The sequence below is a fragment of the Dendrobates tinctorius genome, unplaced genomic scaffold, assembly GCF_039654945.1.
Source record: "Dendrobates tinctorius isolate UK_male_01 unplaced genomic scaffold, ASM3965494v1 ptg000086l, whole genome shotgun sequence".
NCBI lineage: Eukaryota > Metazoa > Chordata > Amphibia > Anura > Dendrobatidae > Dendrobates > Dendrobates tinctorius.
Window position 1 is genome coordinate 51,274,412 of NW_027361754.1, and position 23,164 is coordinate 51,297,575.

Consider the following 23,164-nt stretch of genomic DNA (forward strand, 5'->3'; position numbering starts at 1 on the left):
TATCCTACTTTACCTATTGGACATGCCTTACACCTGAAAGAAACGTATGAGAATATGGAGTTACTGTTGACCCACATTAATAGAAAATATAACTGGAACATATGTGGTGATCTAAAAGCTGTTGCACTTCTTCTTGGACTGCAGCTTGGATATACCAAGTATTATTGCTTTATTTGTGAGTGGGACAGTTGTGCACGAGAAATGCACTATTTCAGAAAGGACTTGCCACTCCACGAAAACCTAGTTGCTGGACAGAAGAATGTTAAACATAATCCTCTCATTGATCCAGCAAATATATTTCTCCCTCCTTTGCATATTAAACTTGGGCTTATGAAGAATTTTGTCAAAACAATGAATAAAGAATCAGAAGCCTTTTCTTACTTGCGACAGAAATTTCCAAGAATACGTGATGCACAGATTAAAGAAGGTATTTTTATTGGCCCACAGATCAGAGATATAATCAATGACAGTAGCTTTGATGGTCTTTTGCAAGGTGCTGAACAAGTGGCATGGAGAGCCTTTAAAGATGTGACCTTCAACTTCCTTGGCAACAGCAGGGCACCGAATTTTGAACAACTCATGGACAACATGCTTACAGCATATCATTGGATGAAATGCAATATGTCACTAAAAATGCATTTTCTACATTCTCACTTGGACTTTTTTCCAACCAATCTTGGTGCCGTTAGCGATGAACACGGTGAAAGATTTCACCAAAACGTTGAGCTGATGGAGAAAAGGTAGCAGGGAAAGTGGAATACGTCAATGCTGGCTGACTATTGCTAGAATCTTATTCGAGAAGCATCTGACACGGATTATAAACGAAAGTCGTCTGCAAAACACTTTAGAACAATTGCTTTTGCTAGTGACATCGATGCACATGTATGTAGTGTCTCAGACATCATAATGTAGACTAAATTTTGTTACTTTTTCTAAGACACCATTGGCTGTTTTTTCTCATGGTATCATAATGTAGACTATAAACTGTGGTTTCTTAAAAACCTTGCGTGATACAGACTTTTGGAACACGTATTCGTCTTCAGCATATCAAAATCTATAACATACATTAAAATTTTCTCCGGGGTCAAGAACTTCCCTGAAATTTGTTGCGCAGTGTTATTGATTATTGTCTAAATAAAGATTTGTAATTTTTTTAATGCTTTCTCTATATGGTCTTTTTCACACCAATTCTTTATATGATCCTTACATCAGTGTTGACCCATGGCGGCATTGTATTTGGACCTCCTGATTTTTTTTTTTTCCCAACAGCCGATGTTGGGAGATCGAAGGATCAGGCTATTTAGGATTTCAATATGCCTAATCCTCTTGTTCTCAAGGGAGATGAGTGAGAGCTAGAGGAGTTTGGCAGTAACTTGTTTCCATTTTTTCATACATAACACATGCACACTTAGCCAAAACGAGTGTGCTTGTGTAGGCGAGGGTCTGGAAGAGATGGCATTTGGCCGACAGGTGTCTAATGTGTATGGCCAGTCAAAGAGTGTTAACAGAAGCTTGTTTTCTAACCATGTTTCTTTAAGGCCCACTGGAAAGCTGTGCACACAGTCTGAATGGCATATACAGTTGTGTAAAAAAAATGTTTGCTTCCTCCCTGAACTCCTATTCTTTTGCATGTTTGTCACACTTAATTGTTTCATATCACCAAACAAATGTAAATATTAGATAAAGATAACAGAAGTAATCACAAAATGCAGTTTTTAAATAAAGGTCTTTACTATATAAGGGAGAAAGAAATCCAAACCTACAGGGCCCTGTGTGATAAAGTATTTGCCCCTAACCCTAATAACTGGTTGGGCCACACTTAGGCAATCAAGTGTTTGCGATAACTGGCAATGGTTCTTCTACAACGCTCTGGAGGCATTTTGGCCACTCATCTTTGCAGAAGTTTTGCAATTCAGCCACATTCGAGGGTTTCCGAGTATGAACCACCTTTTTAAGTTCATGCCACAGCATCTCATTCGGATTAAGGTCAGGAGTTTGACTAGGCCACTCCAAAGTCTTATGTTTTTCTTAAGCCATTCAGAGGTGGACTTGCTGGTATGTTTTGGATCATCGTCCTGCTGCATAACCAAAGTGCACTTCATCTTGAGGTCACAAACATATGGCCGGACATTCTCCTTCAGGATTTTTTGTTAGACATCAGAATTCATAGTTCCATTTACTGCAGCAAGTCCTCCAGGTCCTGAAGCAGCAAAACTGCCCCAGACCATCACACTACCACCACCATATTTTACTGTTGGTATGGTGTTCTTTTTCTGAAATGCTGTGTTTCTTCTACAACAGATATAATGGGAAACACACCTTCCAAAAAGTTCAACTTTTGTCTCGTCAGTCCATAGAATATTCTCCCAAAAGTCTTGCGAATCATCAAGATGTTTTCTGGCAAAAACTCTGCCATGCAGGCTATTTTTGCCCAGTCTCTTTCTTATGGTGGAGTCATGAACACTGACCTTAACTGAAGCAAGTGAGGCCTGCTGTTCTTTGGATGTTGTTGTGGGGTCTTTTGTGACCTCTTTGATGCTTTTTCCCTGCGCTCTTGAGGTAATTTTAGTCGGCCGGCCACTCCTGGGAAGGTTCACTACTGTTCCATATTTTTCCCATTTGTGGATAATGGCTCTCACTGTGGTTTGCTGGAGTCAGAAAAGCTTTAGAAACGACTTTATAACCTTTTCCAGACTGATAGATCGCAATTACTTTGTTTCTCATTTGTTCCAGACTTTCTTTGGATCACGGCTTGATGTCTAGCTTTTAAAGACCTTCATTTAAAAACTGCATTATGTGATTACTTGTGTTGTCTTTGTCTAATGTTTACATTTGTTTGGTGATCGGAAACATTTAAGTGTGACAAACAGGCAAAAGAATAGGAAATTGGGAAAGGAGCAAACACACTTTCACACAACTGTTCATAGTCATGCAGTTTCATTCCCCTTTCACTTTTTCATGAACAAGGAGGCTCACCATGAACAAACCTATAGGTCCTACCAGGATAAGATCATGTTTGAACCTAAGTATGTGGTGTTATGTTATATCTATCAATTTGTGTTTCAGTGATCCTGGGACACAACTACTAATTTAGGCAGATCTGTCACCAGATTTCACAATATAAACTGCATACATTAATAAATACAGTTAGGTCCATATATATTTGGACAGAGACAACATTTTTCTAATTTTGGTTCTAGACATTACCACAATGAATTTTAAACAAAACAATCCAGATGCAGTTGAAGTTCAGACTTTCAGCTTTCATTTGAGGGTATCCACATTAAAATTGGATTAAGGGTTTAGGAGTTTCAGCTCCTTAACATGTGCCACCCTGTTTTTAAAGGGACCAAAAGTAATTGAACAATTGACTCCAAGGCTATTTCATGGACAGGTGTGGGCAATTCCTTCGTTATGTCATTCTCAATTAAGCAGATAAAAGGCTTGGAGTTGATTTGAGGTGTGGTGCTTGCATTTGGAAGGTTTTGCTGTGAAGGAAACATGCGGTCAAAGGAGCTCTCCATGCAGGTGAAACAAGCCATCCTAAAGCTGCTTTCACACATCCGGCTTTTTGAATCCGGCGCGATGCGGCAAAATTTTGAACAATCGGATCCGGCACCGGATCCGGTTTTGTCCCATAGAGTTGTATTGTCGCCGCACCGTGCCGGATGGGTATGCGGCGCATCCGGTTTTTGCCGGATACAGCAAGAAGTAGCCGTCCGGCGTCTGCAAAAAACGTTCGCTGCAACGTTTTTTGACAGCGCCGGACCAGTTTTTCTCACAGCGCATGCGCGGAGACTGTGAGTGTCGCGCTGCTCTTTTAAATGTGGGCTCCACCGTATCCGGCCACGCAGGCATCCGGTGTCTCCGGCACATTCCAGATCCGCCCCTACGGCTTTTCGCCGCACGGCGCCGGAGACACAAAGCCGGATGTGTGAAAGAAGCCTTAAGCTGCAAAAACAGAAAAAACCCATCTGAGAAATTGCTACAACATTAGGTGTGGCAAAATCTACAGTTTGGTACATCCTGAGAAAGAAAGCAAGCACTGGTGAACTCATCAATGCAAAAAGACCTGGGTGCCCACGGAAGACAACAGTGGTGGATGTTCGCAGAATAGTCTCCATGGTGAAGAGAAACCCCTTCACAACAGCCAACCAAGTGAACAACACTCTCCAGGAGGTAGGCGTAGCAATATCCAAATCTACCATAAAGAGAAGACTGCATGAAAGTAAATACAGAGGGTTCACTGCACGGTGCAAGCCACTCATAAGCATCAAGAATAAAAAGGCTAGACTGGACTTTGCTAAAAAACATCTAAAAAAGCCAGCACAGTTCTGGAAGAACATTCTTTGGACAGATGAAACCAAGATCAACCTCTACCAGAATGATGGAAAGAGAAAAGTATGGCGAAGGCGTGGTACAGCTCATGATCCAAAGCATACCACATCATCTGTAAAACACGGCGGAGGCAGTGTGATGGCTTGGGCATGCATGGCTGCCAGTGGCATTGGGTCACTAGTGTTTATTGATGATGTGACACAGGACAGAAGCAGCCGAATGAATTCTGAGGTATTCAGAGCCATACTGTATGCTCAGATCCAGCCAAATGCAGCCAAACTGATTGGTCGTCGTTTCATACTACAGATGGACAATGATGCAAAACATAAAGCCAAAGCAACCCAGGAGTTTATTAAAGCAAAGAAGTGGAAAATTCTTGAATGGCCAAGTCAGTCACCTGATCTCAACCCAATTGAGCATGCATTTCACTTGTTAAAGACTAAGCTTCAGACAGAAAGGCCCACAAACAAACAGCAACTGAAAACCACCGTAGTGAAGGCCTAGCAGAGCATCAAAAAGGAGGAAACACAATGTCTGGTGATGTCCTTGAGTTCAAGACTTCAGGCAGTCATTGCCAACAAACGGTTTTTAACCAAGTACTAGAAATGAACATTTTATGTACAATTATTTAATCTGTCCAATTACTTTTGGTCCCTTTAAAAACAGGGTTGTACATGTTTAGGAGCTGAAACTCCGAAACCCTTCATCCAATTTTTATGTGGATACCCTCAAATGAAAGCTGAAAGTCTGAACTTCAACTGCATCTGAATTTTTTGTTTAAAATTCATTGTGGTAATGTCTAGAACCAAAATTAGAAAAAAATTTGTCTCTGTCCAAATATATATGGACCTAACTGTAGGTCTAATAGACGTGATGAAACCGATTGCATTAGCTTTGAAAATTCATGACAGAGTGGCTGTATGATGTTTTTGAAAGTTTTCCCTATTAAAATTAAAATGCTTTTTTCAATATCAGAATATCAGGATTATTATATAGCCATTCTGACATGGACTTTCAAAATAAGTGCAACAGCCCCATCAGGTCTATTAGATCTATTTACTAATGTATGCTGTTTGCATTGTGAAATCTGGTGACAGACCTGGTTTAATTTGTTATTGATGTCAAAATGCAAGTTATGGCGAATCTGTCACAAGAATTCAACGTACAGATTGCAGACACAGATAAATAGATCTCTTAGATCTGCTGAGGCTGGTGTACATACTTTGTAAATTCATGTCACAAAGGCTCTACAGTCCTGTTAGAGAAATTAGCATTTTATGACTCCAGCTAAAGAGTGAGAGCGCTCGTGAGTCCGAGTATATTCAGTCGCCACTCATCAGCCTGACAGGTGCAGCTTGTACTGTGTAGTGTGACATCTCAGCAGGGAAGAGGGACATTGAGGAAGCTGTCAATAAGGCTAGATGCGTGGATATTAAATGTAAAGTTTCAGTACAGTCATTCTGACATTGATTATCAAAATAAGTACAGACCTATTTAATAACATATTCAGTTTGTATAGTTAAGAATGTTGAACAGATCCTCTAAATGTTTGCCTGGGAGTTAAATGGGTTACCCAGTACTTTTATATTGATGTCCTAGCCTTAGGATAGACCATCAATACCAGAACAATGGGGGTGCACCCCCACCTGTCGGTTGAGCTTGATTGTGGAGCCGAACAGCACAGCTCTGTCAATTGCATCGTGGCCACATTGGGGTACTGCGGATACCACTCAATTCATTCTAATAGGGTTGGATTTGCAGTACCCTTTCGCAGCTGTTCTGCGCAACTGATTACATTTGGCTGCTGCCATCATCAGGAACAGCTTTTTGCCGGAAGTGCTGGATGTTGCACCCTCACTGATCTAGTAATGATGACCTATCCTAAGGTGACGTGCAGACAACCGTGTATTCTCTCATCCTAGAGAATCGGGCCAATTATGCAAATCACACTCTAGTCATACTCTGATCCTGGCTTGATCAGAGTGTGATCCGATTCTCTCGGATGAGGAGAAGATGGAGAAAAAAATGTTTTCATCTTCTCCATTCTGTCACTGTGTGGAAATCGGACTGCACTAAGATGTCACCCGAGTGCAGTCTGATGTTTTCCGTTCATTGACTTGCATGGCCGAGTGCAATCCGAATATTGGTTCAATGTTCAGCATCCAGCGATTCATTTTTTTTCTTTTTTTTTGTCGGACCAGCACGATTGAAAGAAGTAAATCTGACATTGGCATGGCCCCATATACTAACATTGGTCTGAGTGTGATCCAACGTTTTGTCGGACCACACATCCGGCCAAACATATTACCATGTGCACGAGCCCTAAGGATAAGCCATTGATATCAAACTAACCCTTTAATTTATCCCTGTATTTGTGCCACTTTTCAGTGTGAATTGCTCCCTTTTATCTCACTTCTAGAACAGGATTTAGATGACTGTATTATTCTTTATTTTCCTTTGCATTTATTACAAACATCATCTTATCAAACAAATGAAATAAAGCTTGTGCTCCCCAGAGCTTACAGTCTACCGCAGCCGAGACTTTGGATATCAGGCGCACGGGGCAGGAGTATAAAATAATGATCTGTGGCCGAGTCAATTATTAAATTATATTCCGCTGTAAGGCTAAGTGCACACGTAGCAGAAAATTTCTGCTGGAAAACCTAACTCCCTTCCCAGAAACCGCGCGTTTTTTTCTGCGCGTTTTCACCGCCATTTTTGCACCATTTTTATGCGTTTTTTTTCCACGTGTTTTCTAACCGCATAGAAATAATCAGAAACGCGGAAAAATCCGCAAAATTAATGAGCATGCTGCGGTTTTTAAACGCATCAATGTTCACAAAAAGTTGAAAATGTATAGAAATGAATGGGAAGCTTATTTTTCGCGGTTTTATAGCGGATTTATTGGAAAATCCGCGGTAAAAACCGTGAAAAAAACGCTACGTGTGAACACAGCCTGAAAGGAATTTTTATTACAGACTTCCTCATGCTTTTGTCATTTTCTATTGTTTCCCAACTAAAATTCCGCTTTACCGCTCGTATCTATGAACCATCGCATTCTGCACATATCGGCAGGGTTTTATTGTAAGCTGGCTACCAAAATAATGTTTGGTGAAGTTCTGGAAAATGTTGGTATAATTCCTTTATACGTTTTGCTAATGTTTTGTACATGCCTTACATTTTATTTTAGATGTTGCTACAAAGATAACGATCTTGGGAGAAGACACATTAGAAGTTGTCCTGGGATCTCCTGCCACGTTTCACGTACAGTTGAAGAAGGAAGATGGGGAAATTGGTGGAAGTAAGTTGTCTGATTATCTGGTCCTGTGGCTAATAGAGGGATCCAAATTTAAGTCTAAAAGTCTGATGATTTCAATGAGCAAATAAATATTCTTAAATCAAGGCCGGACTGGCCATCTGGCAATTCTGGCAAATGCCAGAAGGGCCTGTCTGGTCGTGGGCTGCCTTGTCTGCTATGTTGTTAACAGAATCGGTGTCCTCAAGACCCCCCTACTGTTAAGAGTTGTGACGGAGCACAAAGTCGCTGACTCTGTCACTTACCCAGCGGGCCACGGGTATCATTAGAAATATTGTTCTGGTGCTTGGAGATGCTGACAACATGGGCCTGTGTGAGTTAAAATGCCAGGGCTGAATTTCAGCCCCAGTCCGTACCTGCCTTAAATATGTCATGTATACAGCAGCGGGTGGATGGGTCGTGCACCAGAATTATTGGAGAGCGGTCACAAATTTTGGTTCTTCCTAATTTTTAACTTTTTTTTTCCACTTTTACTAAAAAATGGGTTGGGCTCTTTTGAAGGGATGAGATCTGTATATTATAATTTACATCAGCATGGAACTAAAAAAAAAAAAAAGTAAAGTGCAATATAAAAAAAAAAGTTTCAAAAATATAGAAAATAATAATTTGTAATTTAATAAACAAAAATTTGAATCAGCCGATAAAAATATTTCTGAAATCTCATAGGCTTTGCTGGTACTGTGAAAAGCAACTGAAAATTAGCATAAAAAAACGCAGCAAAAACACAACTTGTGAACTTATCCTAAAAAGATATAAGTGTATTCGGTACCGCTGCATCCGTAAAGGTCTGATATTATAGTTTCATACTTTTAAATGGAATCTGTCACCAGAAGTTGGCGGCCTATGTAAATGGCCTGTGTCCGGTCCGATGGGCGTTGTTTCTTCTTTTTTTCTCCACCCCATCTGTGGCCCCCATCCGCGATCTTTTCCGGAATTCCAGTAGTTCTACTCCATAGTTTACGCGTGCGCAAAGCAATCTTGCTTCGCGCATGCGCAGTATGCTTTGCCCAACTGCGGGCAAACCCGAAAATCATTACTGCGCATGCGCCGGTACACTATGTCCCGGAACATAGCGAAATAGTGAGGTCGTAAGCCAGCTGAAACTTCAGCTTGCATCCTCGGATACACATCTAGTTGAAGTGTATTCCGGCGCACAGACTCATCTGATCCATGTGCGGCAATATACGCTGCTGGCCAATAAAAGGCCAGCAGCTGACGTTGAAGTGCACATGACTTGGGGAAGCATGGCAGTGACGTCATGCGCTCCCGTCGCTTGCGTGCTGAAGTTATCTGCTGCCTTTAGGAGAACTCGCTGTGCAGCAGGGGAACAGATGGGAGGTAAGTGCAATGGTTTATTTTTTTCCTAGCATTAAAGAACAGCGGCAGAATGGAGGACATATCCCATGATGGGGAAGATATACCAGGATGGAGCCCAGGATAAGGGACATAGATAGGATTATGGGGGATATATATATACACCAGGATGGGCATCAAGATAAAGGACATATATAACAGGATGGGCCTCAAAATGAGGGATATATATACCAGGATGGGGGATGTATATATACAGGGGGTACGGAAAGTATTCAGACCCCTTTAAATTTTTCACTGTTTGTTTTATTGCAGCCATTTGGTAAATTCAAAAAAGTTCTTTTTTTTTTCTCATTAATGTACACTCTGCACCCCATCTTGACTGAAAAAAACAGAAATGTAGAAATTTTTTCAAATTTGTTAAAAAAGAAAAACTGAAATATCACATGGTCATAAGTATTTAGACCCTTTGCTCAGTATTGAATAGAAGCACCCTTTTGAGCTAGTACAGCCATGAGTCTTCTCGGGAATGATGCAACAAGTTTTTCACACCTGGATTTGGGGATCCTCTGCCATTCTTCCTTGCAGATCCTCTCCAGTTCCTTCAGGTTGGATGGTGAACGTTGGTGGACAGCCATTTTCAGGCCTCTCCAGAGATGCTCAATTGGGTTTAGGTCAGGGCTCTGGCTGGGCCAGTCAAGAATGGTCACAGAGTTGTTCTGAAGCCACTCCTTTGTTATTTTAGCTGTGTGCTTATGGTCATTGTCTTGTTGGAAGGTGAACCTTCGGTCAAGTCTGGAGTCCAGAGCACTCTGGAAGAGGTTTTCATCCAGGATATCTCTGGCCGCATTCATGTTTCCTTCAATTGCAACCAGTCATCCTGTCCCTGCAGCTGTAAAACACCCCCATAGCATGATGCTGCCATGACCATGTTTCAATGTTGGGATCGTATTGGGCAGGTGATAAGCAGTGCCTGGTTTTCTCCACACATACCGCTTAGAATTATCACCAAAAAAGTTCGATCTTTGTCTCATCAGACCAGATAATCTTATTTCTCATAGTCTGGGAGTCCTTCATGTGTTTTTTAGCAATCTCTATGCAGGCTTTCATATGTCTGGCACTGAGGAGAGGCTTCCGTCGGGCCACTCTGCTATAAAGGCCCGACTGGTGGAGGGCTGCAGTGATAGTTGACTTTTTGGAACTTTCTCCCATCTCCCTACTGCATCTGTGGAGCTCAGCCACAGTGATCTTGGGGTTCTTCTATACCTTTCTCACCAAGGCTCTTCTCCCACGATTGCTCAGTTTGGCTGGATGGCCAGGTCTAGGAAGACTTAAGGGCCTGTCACACTAAGCGATATCACTAGCAATATCGCTATAACGTCACTGGTTATACTTACGGAGGTAAGTATCAGCTATGTCTGATACTTACCTCCGACCGCTCCCCCGCTGGTTATCGCTGATCGCGCGAGAACGTCCTGGACCGTTTCTCGGCGTCAGCTTCCTGCTGGTGCTTCCTGCTGTGGAGACAAGCTACGCGTTGACGTGGGCGGAAGGACGTCAGCATCGCCTCGTCTGACAGGTAAGTAGCGACCCCCGACCCCTGCGATGTCGCTGGTGAGATCTGCCTGTGTGGCAGCTCACTAGCGACCACTTAGCGATTGTCATGATCCAGCGTGGATCCGACAGTTTAAATGGATAAGTGAACTTTTTTTCCTTTGGCTACGTGCCAAAGTGGGTTGATTGCCCCCGGTGGCCATTAGAATTATTACACGTGGTGTCGTTCATTCTAAGTTGCCCGGTGGTGGTGAGCGGTAGTGCACTGTAGTTTCTTTGGTTTAATGTGCACTTAATTACAAATCAGGTGTTAGGCTCTAGAAAAGGGAGCTAGGGGTGTTCAATCACGGTTGGTGATTGATTGTGTGTTAGTCATTCACAAGGAAGCCTAGGTGAATGAAGGAGCTGAACATGAGTCCTGCGCAGCCCAGCCAGAGGGGACGAGTGGCAGCTAGGTGGTCTGCAAGGAGGGCTGGCATGGCATGGTGGAGTCACAGTTTATGGTGTCGGCAGGAGGTGTTTGCATGGCTTGGTGGAGTGGCGACGATGGTGAGAGTTGCACTCACCATGCTGGACCTGGTTGCTGAGAGCTGGACTCAAGCATGCTTGACTTTTTGGGCAGAAGCTGAACTCATCATTGGGACTCTGTTACTGGACTGCTGCAATTGGTGGTGGACTCTGCTCCAAGGCTGCACTATGGTGATGGATCCGATTATGGTGATGGATCTGGGTGGAGGAGAAGATGCACACAGGTGGTGGGCTCTGTTGCTAGGAGCGTACGCAACAGAGCAAAGCTAAGTGGTGTTTTCCCTGTTTTGTCATCTTTCCTCGTGTGTTTTAGTGCAGTGGTGGGATTAGTTTCCGCACCGACCAATTCCCTAGTGAGGGTTTAGGTCAGGACGAGCTAGGGTTTTTAGGTTCCTGTTGTGCGCCCGGTGCGGAACCGGCATAGGGAACGTTAGGAGTGCAGGGACACTGGCTCAGGGGAGCTCAGGAGGTCTCCACTTCCCTATTCCCTATCTCAGGGCCCACCATTGCTAATGTTTCCCAGGTGACCCTTATTGTTTAAATTCGCCTTACTGGAGGCGGGGTTTCCAGACTTGTATATACGTGTAATGTCTAAATTCGCCAGTTGGAGGCGGTGTATCCAGCTGCACGTGTTTATTATTTAAATTCGCCCCACTGGAGGCGGTGTATCCAGGGTCACGTGTGTCACATGGGTTCGCCTTGCGATACTCGCTGTGTCCAGACACACATGACCGTGACAGCGATTCATCAGCGATCCTGACCTCGTCATATTGCTGTTCGGGATCGCTGGTGCATCGCTAAGTGTGACAGTACCTTTATGGTGGCCCCAAACTTCTCCCATTTAAGGATTATGGAGGCCTTTGTGCTCTTAGGAACCTTGAATACTGCAGAAATTCTTTTGTAACCTTGGCTAGATGTGTGCCTTGCCACAATTCTGTCTCTGAGCTTCTTGTCCAGTTCCTTTGACCTCATGATTCTCATTTGGTCTGACATACACTGTGAGCTGTGAGGTCTTATATAGACAGGTGTGTGCCTTTACAAATCAAATCCTGTCAGTTTAATTAAACACAGCTGGACTCCAATGAAGAAGTAGAATCATCTCAAAGAGGGTCACAAGGAAATGGACAGCATGTGACTTAAATATGAGTGTCTGAGAAATGGGTCTGAATACTTATGACCATGTGATATTTTGGTTTTTCTTTTTTAATAAATTTGCAAAAATATCTACATTTCTGTTTTGTTTTTTTTCAGTCAATATGGGGTGCAAGAATGTACATTAATGAGAAAAAAATGAACTTTTTTGAATTTACCAAATGGCTGCAATGAAACAAAAAGTGAAAAATTTAAAGGGGTCTGAATACTTTCCGCACCCACTGTATACAGTATACCAGGATCAGACCCAGGTTAAGGGACACTTATACCAGGATGGTATAACAAATCTTGTACTTGGGCTCATTGGACTCAAGTTACGTCACTGGTTAAGGGTATGTGCACACGTTGCAGAAAATTTCTGCACAAAAACCTGAATCCCTTCCCAGAAACCGCACCTATTTTTCCGCGGTGGTTTTGATGCTTTTGATGCGTTGTTTACCGCAGCGGTTTCTAAAAGCATGGGAGAAGCCTAAACCGCGGAAAAAAACGCAAAATTAATGTGCATGCTGCGGTTTTTACCGCGATGCGGTTTTTTCGCGGTAAAAAACGCATCAATGTGCACACAAAGTGCAAAATGCATAGAAATGACTGTGCAGCTTATTTTTAGCGGTTTTATAGTGGTTTTATAGTGAAAACCGCGGTAAAAAACGCTAAAAAAATGCTGTGTGTGAACACAGCCTAAGTCCATCAAGTTCAGCCAATAGCCAAACATGTTGATCCAGAGGAAGGCAAACAATTATAATAAAAAAGCAATTAAAATGTTGTAGATTACACAAAAATAAAAATAGCAGCTTGGCATGGAAAAAAAACAAGCTTTCACATAGCTCAATCGACGGAAATGTAAAAAGTTCTGGATATCAGAAAATGGCGACACAGTCAAAATACTTTTAGGTTTCTTTTTTTTTCCAGAATTTTTTAAGCCACTAAAATAGTAAAAATAACTATAAATGCTTATGTGCATACAGAGTTTTTTTTTAGGAAATTTTTAAGTAGAAACTGGGCAGAAAATTCTCCAGGTGCCCCTAAAAACCTCAAAACTCCTCAAAAACTTGTAGATTCTGTTCAATTGGCTTGTGCACACAAATTCTTTTTGCTAAGTTTTCGTAGGAGAAACTGGCACACAGAATTTTTTTTTAGGAGGTTTTGGTGAAGAAACCGAGAGGAAACTCTTCAATTACTCTTAATGCAAAACTCAAAAACTCTTCAAAAACTTGGAGTTTTTGCTCAATTTCCTCTAAAAAAACATCTAGCATAAAGAATCTGTGTGCATATATCCACTGAGCGGAAACTTCAAGTTTTGGTGGAGTTTCAAGACGTGGAGGAGGTTTTGGAGAGTTTCTGCTCGAAAAACATCCAGAAAAACTTTATGTACTCCTCACCAATTTCTGCTTCAAAAGTCGAAAAAAACTTGACTCCATAAACAATGATGGGATTGCATTTTTTACATAATTTCACATCACTTGGAATTTTTTTCCCCCCATTTGTTAGTTCATTGTATGGTTAAATGAATGTTGTCAATCAAAACTGCAACTTGACACACAAAAAACAAGTCATTATACGACTAAGTCAACAGGAAAAAGAATGTTTTGGATCTCGGAAGAAGAGATGGAAAAAAAGAAAATGCAAAAACAAAAGTTGGCTGCGTCCTCAAGGAGTTATTAAATTAGGTACATCTTACTCCAACGCACTTTAGATTACCTCTCGCTGATGAGACGTCCGTCTTAATAAAGTCTCCTTTCCCTGCCAAAAAAACTTCTATTTTCTTTTAAGATGAATATTTTGGGCGTTATGATAAATGTTAAGCTGGTTGGGAGGGGGGAAGGGGTTACATGCCGAAAACATTTGGAGGTCAGCTGTGAAATAAACGAGTATGTAATTTTTCACAACCACACATGGCAGTTAATTACTTTGTGTATGCAAATTAGCTAGAGTTACAGTTATACTCTACAGAGAGAATACACGCGCCTTTCGTTTTGAGATTATCTGTCCTAATTTACATCATTTAGCTAATTAATGTATCACATTTTCCCGTTAGTCTCCCAGAAATCATCAGAATGCATTTCTTTATTTCTTTTTCATGAGTGATTCATTTTAATGAATTGTATGTGCAAAGCAGATCTTAAAAAATACAGAATATTCAGGGGTGTGATTGTCAAAGGCATATACAGCTCATTGTACCAACAAGATCAGTCTATGTATATCGGTGCAGAGGGTGCGAGCTGTAGTGGACCTGCTAATGGTAACAAAAGTAGCTAAGAAAAAAGCAAAACTCCTGCCTAAGTTCCTGCCGGGGTGCATGAGCATGCTGTGCAAGTAACAAAATAATTCTCATTATTAGCCGGCTCAGGTCACTGCATGCGTCCTGAGTATTCTGGTAGTTTGCGTGTAGACACTACTAGGATTTCTGCTGCTGATCCTGAAAACATCTTCAGTGAGTCTTTTGACATTTTCAACTCTGCATCTTTTGACATTTTCAACTCTGCATCTTTGATGGGCTCTGCTACATCTTCAGTGAGGCTCCTGACATAATGAACTCTGCATTGTTGCTGGGCTCTGACACATCTTCTTTGAGTCTCCTGACAAAATGAACTTTATCTTTGCTAGTCTCTGCTACATCTTTAGCAACTCTCCTGAAATATTGAACTCTGTATCTTTGCTGTGCTTTGCTACATCTTCAGTGAGTCTCTTGACATATTGAACCATGCCTTGTTGCTGGGTTCTGCTACATCTTCAGTGAGTCTCCTGACATACTGAATTCTGCGTTTTTGCTGGGTTTTGATACATCTTTAGTTAGTCTTTTGACATATTGAGTTCTACATGCTTGGGCTCTCCTACATCTTCATTGAGTCTCCTGTTGTCATGGGTTTACCGCAACAGAGAGGGTCCAGAAGACTGAGGTGTCTGATTTCCCGTACTCCTGAACTAATTAGAAGCACTTCACCATCACATTAAACAGTGCAGGTTTCTGCTAGCAGTGCAGGAGTTAATCTGTTCATCTGAGAGCACCTGGAGCTGTTCCACTTTGATGGTCTCAGCTGTTCAGTTTTGATTACTCCCCTCTGCTACTTATACTGGCCTCTGATTCTTCACCATCAGAAGTAATCCGGGAGCAGGGATAGCTAGGGTGCACCTAGCTTTAGGGATAGGCAATGAGCCCATAGCCCCCAGAAATTCTGCAACAATGTCACAACACCTAACATATTGAACTTTGTATCTTTGCTGGGCTTTTCTATATCTTCACTAAGTCTCCTGAGATATTGAACTCTACATCTTTGCATGGCTCTGATACATCTTCATTGAGTCTCCTGATATATTGAGCTCTGCACTTTTGCTGGGTTCTGCTACATCTTATGCAAATCTTCTGAAATATCCAACTGTATTATCACTAAGCTCTGCTACGTCTACTGTGAGTCTCCTGACCTACTTAGCTGTGCTGCTACATCTCTGTTGAGTGCTTCCAAGGACGCTGTGACATACTCCTCCCAACCACATTGCCTGGCTTTCTTTGCTCAACTGGACTGAAGCCTTCAAGAATCCACCTTACCCATTTAGACTTTACACTTCTTCTCATCCAATCACCTAACTTTTCACCAGAATTTACCTTTTAAGGGTACGTGCACACGCTGCGGATTGATCCACGCAGATTTAGCAAAATCCGCAGGTAAATCCGCAGGTCAAAAGACCTGCGGATTAGCCTGCGGTTTATCATCTCTATAATGGAGGAGATGGTAAACCGCAGCGGAATCCGCAGAAAGAATTGACATGTCAATTCTTTCTGCGGATTTGAAGCCGCAGCAAATCCGCTCGGAAAATTCCACACCGTCTGCACTGCGGTTTCCATTTCCCTTAGGATATAATGGTACTGTACACCGCAGCAGAAACTGCTGCGGATCCGCAGGACCAAAACCGCTGCGGAACCGCAGCAGAATCCGCAGCGTGTGCACACACCCTCACTCTATTGTCTAAAGCCCTAAAATAGTACTCTTATAAATATATTGTAAGATGGATGCTATCCAAATAGGCAGGAACATGTCCTACTTTATTCCATTTTGCAGAATAAAGAGGTGCGGTCAAGGGATTGAGTCCACAAAATAATGGGCAGCAGGTCAATACCATCTGTATTGCATCCATTTTCTATCTTTCTTTCACTAACTGGTGGCTAGGAGAAGATTGTTAAACCACCAACAAGTAATAAAAACGTTTCCATGATCCACTTTTCAACTACAGCTGCTGACAACCGAAAAAATCCATCAACTTTTTAATGAATGTCTATCATCATTTGAAATCAGTCACGATCATGAAAATGTGCCAATGGTCACCAGAAATTGGTCTATATTGGCCTTTTTTGCCAACAGAAATATAGTTCATGGCTACATTAATGGCTTTTTCCATCCAAAATCCAAGTGTATGACCACATTAATTACTTACTTCATCCAAATCCTAGTGTATGGCCACTTTAATTGCTTATTCTATCCAAAATCCTATTGTATAGCCACTTTAATAGCTTACTTCATCCAGTCCCATAGTGCATGGCCACCCTAATAACTGTCATGCCTGCAGGTGGTACACGTGGTTGGTGGACCCACTGTTCCACAGGTCCATGCTTTCCTAGGAAGGGACTTAGCTAAGCAGCTACCTGGGGTTCTCTGGAGCTCCTGATGGTGGAGTCAGACTTGACCTGCAGGTAGCCTCTAGGTACCACTCCTAGGCGGTCCCCTGTACTGCAGTTGTTGACCAAAAGGGTCAGGTTCGCTGACATGGATACGGATTTGGGCTCTGTTCAGACTACAAGGTTCTGGATCCTCTAGCAGAAGGGATACTGACACAGAGACTGAGGGCTGATTTGGATACTGGTTTTAGCAGTCCGGATATATGGAATACATGAATAAGCACATGTTCAGACCCACAGATCTCGGATATAGATTCAGCGGCTTCGGGGTTCAGGACTGGCCACACAAAGACCAAGGACTACAAGATCAGGATTGGCCACACCTGGACCAGGGACTACGAGTTCAGGGTACTAGCCACTCAAAAACCAGGAACTACGGGTTCAGGACTCTGGCCACACCAGCACCAGAAGACCTAACAACTCACTAGCAGAGTGCCTTTTAAAGAAGATGCTTTCCAGCTATTGGCTGGGTATCATAGCAGGTGCGCACAATGCCCTTTTGAGAACAGCAGAGTACACGCACTAGGCGCACTACAGGAAACCGTGCACACTGCACAGGGGCAGGAAGCAGGGAGCACTCTGTGCTGAGTGACAGGGCTGTGACAATGTGGACGTGGTGGTGAGTATGTCTGCATCCCTGCATGGAAAACATGCAGGGGTGCCGACATAAGTGTTACAAAGCTTACTCACCTAAAATCCTAGTGTATGGTCACCTTAGTGGCTTACTCTGTTCAATCTCATAGCAAATGGCCATCTTTATAGCTTACTGTATCCAGAATCCTGTAGTATAGCCAACTTGTTTTTCCCATCCAAAATCCTAGTGTATGGCCACATTAATGGATCAATTCATCCAAAATCCTAGTGTATGGCCACATTAATGGATCAATACATCCAAAATCCTAGCGTATGGCTATCTTAATGATTTATTTATTCAAGACCATAGCACATGACCACCTTGATGTCTCTTCATCCAGATTCCTAGTACATGGCCACCTTAATAGCTTTCTCCATTAAATCTCTTAGCACATGGCCACCTTAATGGCTTACTTTATCCAAAATCCTAGCATATAGACACAACTTAATGGCTAATTGTATCCAAAATCCTACTTTATGGCTACATTAATTGTTTGCTACATCAAAAATACTAGTGTATGATCACCTTACTGACTTCATTCACAATCCTAGTCCATGGCCTCTTTTAATGACTTATTTAATCCAAACTCCTAGTGTAAGTCACCTTAAATACTTGTTCAATCCAAAATCCTAATACATAGGCAAAATAATAGCTTGCTCCATCTAGTCTCCTAGCAAAAGTCAACCTTAATGGCTTACTCTATCCAAAATCTAGTGTATGGCCACCTTGATTGTTTTTTCCATCTACAATCCTAGTATATGGCCATCCAAGTGGCATACTTGATCCAACATCCTAGTGTATGGCCACCTTGATTGTTTTTTCCATCTATAATCCTAGTATATGGCCATCCAAGTGGCATACTTGATCCAACATCCTAGTGTATGGCCACCTTAATTACATAGTACTTATTCCATCCAAAATCCTAATACATTTAATGGCTATCCCTTTCCAAAATCCTAGTGTATGGCCATATTAAGGGTTTATTGCATCCAACATCCTAATGTATGAACACCTTAATGGCTTTCTTTATTCAAGACCATAGTACATGGCCACGTGGCTTACTGTATCCAAAATCCTAGTGTATGGTCATCTTACTGCGTTACTTCATCCACAATCCTAGTCCATAGCCACCTTTAATGACTTACTGTATCCAAATTCATAGTTTATGGCCACCTTAACTACATAGTACTTATTTGATCCAAAATCCTAATGCATTTAAAGGCTTGCTGGACCCAATATCCTTAATGGTTGACTCCACCCAAAATCTTAGTGTATGGACTCAATGACTTTGTGTATTCAAAGCCCTGGTGTATGGCCACATTATTGACTTAATCCTTCAAAACCTCTATTACATGGCCACCATAATGGCTTTCTCATCCCCTCTTATCTCCACGATCAGTGTGAAAACTTATTCTTTAATTTCTGTAAAGATTTAATGTCAAACCCCAAAATGGCTATCCCTACTAGAAATGGACTAATATAATAAGTAGTAATTGTATCCATCAGGTTTGACCTGCCCCTCATTGCACCTATCCTGCTACACCCCTAAATGATCCTACTGTAAACTAAGTGATTTCTAAGTGTTGATTTATTAGCCATATAAAAGAAATATTTTAAAGTCACCATTTTCCTGTCGGCAATGGGAAGGAAAGCTACTATCTGTGCATCATCTCTGCCTCACATGGCACTTTTGTTTTTTTCCCGAAAACTTGCAAGGTAATAGCGATTTAAAGCCTTACATTACTTTCATTTATGACTTCCTTTATATTCCATAATAGGGAGCTGTAAAATGTAAAACCTACACTGTAACTCTATAGTCATAAATGCCGGCATGCTCAATTGTCTTTCAAATCCGTAAATTGACATCAACATTTGCCATTCTTCGCTTTTGTCTTCACACACCATTAATAATCTTCACATTGACTTTATTAAATGTAGGGAAATTAAAAGGAGGCAAAGTCTTAATTTTCGCGACGTGCACTTAGTCGTTTAATTTTCCACATATTGAATGGCTCATGTAGTAGTATACATTTCATGTAATTGTAGATTACCATAGAGGATACGCCAGACCCTCACTATTAGGCCCTTGAGAGGTTTCAGATACAGTTGATAAATGTACATTATCCACCTGCAGATTGTCCTCACTGCAAAGGAATTTGTGTAATCCAGATACCGTACGCTGCAGCCGAAATGACTGGTGACACATAGGTGACTGAATGTACTTTATTCTTATTCAGTATGACAGCTGTACAGCTCTCTGATGAAACCCAATGATTGGTGCTGGAAGTGCAGCTAAACCCGAAAATAGTTTTAGCATTACATTCAAAAATGTTTCACAGGAGGACATAGGTTAAAAAAAACATCACAGAAAAACACAGTCTTCCCAACACCAGGTCAGAATCAGACCTGGTGTTGTTAGGGCTGTTTTTGTCTGTGATGTTTATTTAGATGTAGTTTTAGGTATCTTCAGTGGAGATAAGCGAACCCGAACTGTAAAGCTAGGGATTCGTACCAGACACCTAATGTCCAGTGCTGAACTTCGAACATGGACTTCTCCTGGAAGTTCGGGTGTTCGAGGTAGGAGAGAGAGATTTTTCAGATCCAAAGTTCGGGTCCTCATTCATTTATATGGGGTTCGGGTTCAGGTTCGAGTTTGGGCACAGTTCTGGTACCCAGACCGAACTTTGAACTAAAGTGTGGTCAAACCAGACGAACCCGAACTTCCACAGGTCCCTAAACTTTACAGAATAAGCCGTCCTGTGTGTGAACATGAAGAATAATTCTATTGTCATGTCCCACCACTTGGGAATCACACCATATTGTATTCTCATTGTATTGATGTTGGTATACTGCTATGCAATCAAGTTTGCTTTTTGAAGTTTGTCCTGTTTCTTTCCCTGTAGTCTGTAACCCCTCCCTTCTTCCCCAGTTAGTGTTTGTCAGCCATTATCGCCTGATATTAAGCTCTTTACATCCCTGGTTCAAAATTGTCTTTTATGAAGTTACTATTGTGCATAATACAAAAATTCAGCCTGAGTATAAACTTCTTCTGGAAACTCCATAAGTGCAACTGCAGTTGAGTTGACACTATCTGACGAAGTTCTTGGTGTGAGTACTAGTTCAATACAGACATCCATAGAAGCGCTGTCAAAAGAGCCCTACATTTGCAGCCCATTTATGGTGTCAACATAACTATTTCTCGCCACGATATGAGTTCTAGCCCACATTTTTACCAGTTTCCTCTTTGCAAGCCCTATCTTTTAATTGCAATTGACTCAGAGCTGGTGAGTTACTACTCTTTTTCCCTTTGTTAGCACACAGGGAAAAGCAGTGGTATAGAGGACACTACAGCAGTACTAAGCAGTGTAGATATGAATCTAGCTCTGCCGTAAGGCAAATGACATGCTGCAATGTTCAGCATGATCTTTCTGTGTCTCTCTCCACTAGTTTTCTGACTCTGCTAATCACTCCCCATCTTGATTGAGTATAATAGTCCATGTAATCTTACACCTCACTGTGCTGGCAGTCTTGAGCAATAAGGAACTGATCTTTTTATTTTTTTAAGAGGGAATGATGAATTCAGGAGGCAGGGGGATGAAAAATGGCTCTTAAGTGGAGAAAGAAGACGAATTTTCTGATTAGCTATATTACAAAGTTTCTTATATTCACTTGTACAATTCATTTATGCAAAGTTTACTGATAGTACAGTTCCCTTTTAAAAGTGGCTAATAGGGAATAACTTTATTTTAGCCTTAAAGGGGTTGTCTGGGACTTAACACTGATGGCCTATTCTTTGGGTAAGTCATCATTGTCTGATTGGTGGGGCTGCAGTTCTAAAATATGGATGGCCTATCTTTAATATAGTCTATAAATATCACACTGGTAGAGGTCTGACTCGTTAGCTCTTTCATTCAACATCTGTTTGATTAGGGGAAATCTGTCAACAGGTTTTTGCCACCTAATTTGAGAGCAGCGTGATGAGACAGAGACCCTGGTTCCAGCGATGTGTCACTTACTGGGTTGATTGCTTTCATTTTGATAAAATCACTGTTTTATCAGGATGAGATGAGCACTAGAGGACTAGTTATCCTTCTGCCATGTAGTCCTCCATATTCATGAGCTCTGTATAAACCCGCCCCCACCACTGATTGGCAAATTTCTGCCTAGGCACAGTGTCTGTTATTATCTACAGCTCTGACGTCACATCTACAGCCAATAACTGACCTTAGCGGCTCTGCTCATGTTGGCGGCACAAGCCGCTCAGAGCTCCCGAACTGATTGGCTGCAGCTGTAGGGAATAACACATAATGAGAGTAGCAACAGAAACTGAGTGATAGACCTAGGGAGGGTGAGTAATAGACACACTTTTTTTTATTTATTTTTTTTAACAAACTGCAGGCTGGTACAGGGTTTTTCTAAAACTGATAAACCCCATTAAAGCCAACCTGTCACCAAGTTTGACCGATAGGAGATACGGCCACCACCATTCTAAAATGCCATATATCTGCACCCAAACTGAAAGAGCCCCTGGCACATGCGCATGCTCTAATTTACTCAGCCCTAGTTAGGGCAGAGAAGTACGCCTGCGTAGGAGCGTGATGCCGGGGAGACTGGATGAAGTAGGGACGCGTCATCCACACAAAGCAAGGAGGACAGCTATCGTAAGAAGATGGGAGGCTCCGGATCAAGACCTGCGACACACCTCAGATCGGACTGCCCTGCAGGTGAGATAATGAAAGCTCTTTTTCTTGTCTTACAGGTCGGGTTGGGGGCAGATATACAGCATTATAGAATGCTGTATATCGACCCTGAAAGGTGGTGACCGCATCTCATAGTGGCCAAACCTGGTGACAGGTTCCCTTTAATGCCCTTTTAGGTCTGGTCGTTAAGAGTTTAACTGGCATTACTATGGAGGGGGCTTATTTTGTTTTCTTTTTCTGTGAAGTCTTCTCTCATTTATCTCCATGAACTCATCTGGTCCCTCTCATCTAAGACTGAGAACAGAGTTACGTATGTGGAAACAAAGCCGTGCACAGATTGAATAGGTATAAGCACAAGACAATACATCGCCGGGTGTATTCAGAGCGCAGCGCCGGCCAGGATTCTACAGCTTATGATGCAATCATGTACGTTCCTAAGACATGATATTATTGACCTCATACAAACATATCTAGAATTATCCGTGAAAGATGAACAGTGTCTCTTGTAGACAATGCATGGCCTTGAAATGCTCGGTGATGGGAAACCTTAGCCAAGTTGTCCTTGGTTAACGCTAAACTCAAGTTTGTGTTGGATGCTTATAAAGAATTATTTAATCTAGTTTAGAAATAATATAGTCGCAGACGTGTCCTAAATATCACACTCCTTTATTTTGTAGCGTTAGAATATGAGAACGAGAAAATTGGAAAATTACAAATATTATATTTAGAGAACAGTACAATGCTATGAAAGTTGAAAGTGAAGGTACCAGTTAGGGGGCAATTTATCAATCCAATTGAATCGGTTTTCGGTAAAAAAAGGCAAATTTTGGAGCATACCTATTTAGCACAAAAAGTCTCACTTTGCTTTAACTTCACTCAATTTTTGCTTCTTTTCTCAAAAGTGGGCTTTATTGTCATGACTGTCAGAGACAATGGGCTCAAAAAGGTTGCCTTGGACAGAC

At 41.8% G+C, this 23,164-nt stretch overlaps 1 protein-coding gene across 2 annotated transcripts in view; it reads left to right on the forward strand.

Moving 5' to 3' along the window:
* The window catches only part of MORN1 (MORN repeat containing 1), a 528,161-nt gene that overhangs the window by 172,375 nt on the left and 332,622 nt on the right, over nucleotides 1–23,164 (forward strand). For both annotated transcript variants that reach the window (XM_073585393.1, XM_073585394.1), the window contains exon 8: nucleotides 7,529–7,639. In XM_073585393.1, the coding sequence (XP_073441494.1) occupies nucleotides 7,529–7,639 (111 nt within the window). The remainder of the gene's footprint in view (nucleotides 1–7,528; nucleotides 7,640–23,164) is intronic.